A 2455-nucleotide genomic window follows, 5' to 3' on the forward strand; every position below is an offset into this window, starting at 1 on the left:
GTTGAACTAATCTTGCAGAGAAGTGAAAGAGGAGAAAACGGCTATCACTTGAGATGGTTTGATTGGTGGTTGTTTAAAGACGGCAGAGTGTATGTAATGGTCTTCTTAGGCCTAAAAGTGTTATACATGTATTCCCATGTGTAAGTTGAATCTCTGTAACTAACAGCCCAAATGGCAGGGAACTCTTAGGATTCCCTTTGTCTTTTCAGACGCAGTCTGGATGTAACCATAGTTCTCACACTCTGATTTACAGAGATTTTATGTGGCCACTTCTCGCCAGCTCAAACGCCTTGAGTCTGTCAGTCGTTCTCCTGTATATTCTCACTTCAATGAGACCCTCCTGGGAGTCAGTGTCATTCGAGCCTTTGAGGAGCAGAAACGTTTCATAAAGCAGAACGACATGAAAGTGGATGAAAATCAGAAAGCTTATTATCCAAGCATTGTTGCAAACAGGTAACAGTGGGGTTGAAATATTGAAAGGCAGTTATATAGGGAGGATGTGGTTCTGCTGCCTGTGCTCCTTATCGATCACATCTCTCAGCGTACTTGTCCAGGGGAGGGAAGCCTGTGTGGATATATCTGTTTCACAGATGTTTTGCTTAAACTTCTGTGATGGAATTAGGATTACTTTTGAATTTCTTTTCTTTCTGAAAGTTCCTGCCTTACTTCTGGGTAGTATTTTTTTAAAAGTTTGGATTCATTGATCCCAATGTTAACCACAGCTGCTTTCTGAACTGAGACAGGAATTTATGCACCTGAAAGGTTTATTAATTTTGGATGCCTCTAGGTTTGCATGCTGCTGGAGCAGAACCTCAGATAGCTTGCAGTTCCTGTGTCACTGGCAGTATGCAGAGGCCATACTACTAATCTTTTCAAAAACAAGATTTGTGGTAGAACATTGGTCGGCCACATTCATAATTCTCTGTTGGATGAATTACCGGAAAGATGAATTACATTTTTCTGTCCTGCAGGTGGCTGGCTGTCCGTCTGGAGTACGTAGGGAACTGTATTGTCCTCTTTGCTGCATTGTTTGCAGTGATTGCACGCAACAAACTCAGTGCAGGCCTGGTTGGCCTCTCAGTGTCCTACTCACTGCAGGTAATTTTACCTTTTTTTAGGAAAAAAAAAAAGCTCTGAAATGTAAGACTGCATCAGAAAATCTGAACCATGTTACGGCTTTGGAGGGAAAACTAATATAAGGAACGTAGGAAGAGAATAATAACTACAAATAGCATCTGGAAAGATGCTGGGAAGTTCCTTCTGTGCCTTGCCTGTGTGAGGGAATGTGGCTAAGATGACTCATCCCCTGCATATTAACAGCATCTGGACTTTTCTTCTGTCCAGCACTGATTAGCCAAGATCTTGTCTGTTTATGTATTCCATGAACTTTCAGTGCTTTGGTTGTTTCATGTTTTTTATTAATTGCAGGTAACATATTTAGTGCAAGCTGCTTCTAGACTGCTTTTCTTCTTGCAGATTACAGCATACTTGAACTGGCTAGTTCGCATGTCATCTGAGCTGGAAACCAACATTGTTGCTGTTGAAAGAGTCAAAGAATATGCTGAAATGGAGAAGGAGGTACATCAAGTTGTCCACCACACCTGTAGAAGTCAGTGCCCTGTTCCAAGGTTTCACCCACAGCCGGGCTGAATGAATTGGAAAGTGCAGCCGGGCATGTCCTCTGAGCTGAGGCATGGGATAGAGCTTAGTGCTGTCAGTGCCCTCCCTCTAGGGACAGGCTGTATCTTAGCAGGTAGTTCCTGTGGGTGCTTTTGAGGTGTATCCATTGATATTTACACAGTGTTATTTAAGAAATGTGCTGTTCTGCCCTGGGCTGAGCAGTGGAGCTGTACAAATGTTTTGGTTTCCTAAGTGCTTAAACATTGTTTTTTAAAATTTGTTTCTCTTTTTGCTCTCAGTGTGGGGAGTAAAGAGGTTTTTGCTTTTTTTATTTTGATTCAAATTGCCTAACAACTCATTTCACCTGCAGTTGTACCCCTTTTGGCTACAGAACAGTTCGCTGTGGCTTCTCTTTGCCATGCCTGTCACTTGAACGTGGCTTGAGTCGCTATTTTTGCAGCCAAACCTTATGAGGACCTTCCTAGAATTTTTTTCTCAGGTCCTGGTAGCAGACCAGTGTTTATACAGTTAAAAGCCTTTTTGTTTGGCACTGGCAGTGAATGCAGTGGGGCATGTTTTCTCCTCTCCCACCTCTGTGGGAGGCTGAGGCAGCAGCTGTTTATGAGCTTGTTAATCTTTCAGTGCTTATGCCTCAGTTAAACTGCTTCTAGTTGCACGTCTGGCTTCCCCAATGGTTTCCTTACTGTGGTGGCAGGTGTACAAGCAGGTTGTCTGAATACGTGCTGCCTGTATGATTCTGCCATTTGTAAGAGGAAAAGTTTATCCAGCAAGTGGGACATGTGATAGCAAAGCCCTTGGCTACGTTATACCATTT

The 2455-nt window shown here is 42.9% G+C and overlaps 1 protein-coding gene across 1 annotated transcript in view; it reads left to right on the top strand.

Moving 5' to 3' along the window:
• Positions 1 to 2455, top strand: part of ABCC1 (ATP-binding cassette, sub-family C (CFTR/MRP), member 1) — a 46219-nt gene that overhangs the window by 36629 nt on the left and 7135 nt on the right. The window contains exons 25-27 of the mRNA XM_009324819.1: positions 254 to 453; positions 972 to 1098; positions 1477 to 1578. Coding sequence (XP_009323094.1) covers positions 254 to 453; positions 972 to 1098; positions 1477 to 1578 — 429 coding nt within the window. The remainder of the gene's footprint in view (positions 1 to 253; positions 454 to 971; positions 1099 to 1476; positions 1579 to 2455) is intronic.

The sequence above is a fragment of the Pygoscelis adeliae genome, unplaced genomic scaffold, assembly GCF_000699105.1.
Source record: "Pygoscelis adeliae isolate BGI_AS28 unplaced genomic scaffold, ASM69910v1 Scaffold85, whole genome shotgun sequence".
Classification (NCBI taxonomy): Eukaryota; Metazoa; Chordata; class Aves; order Sphenisciformes; family Spheniscidae; genus Pygoscelis; species Pygoscelis adeliae.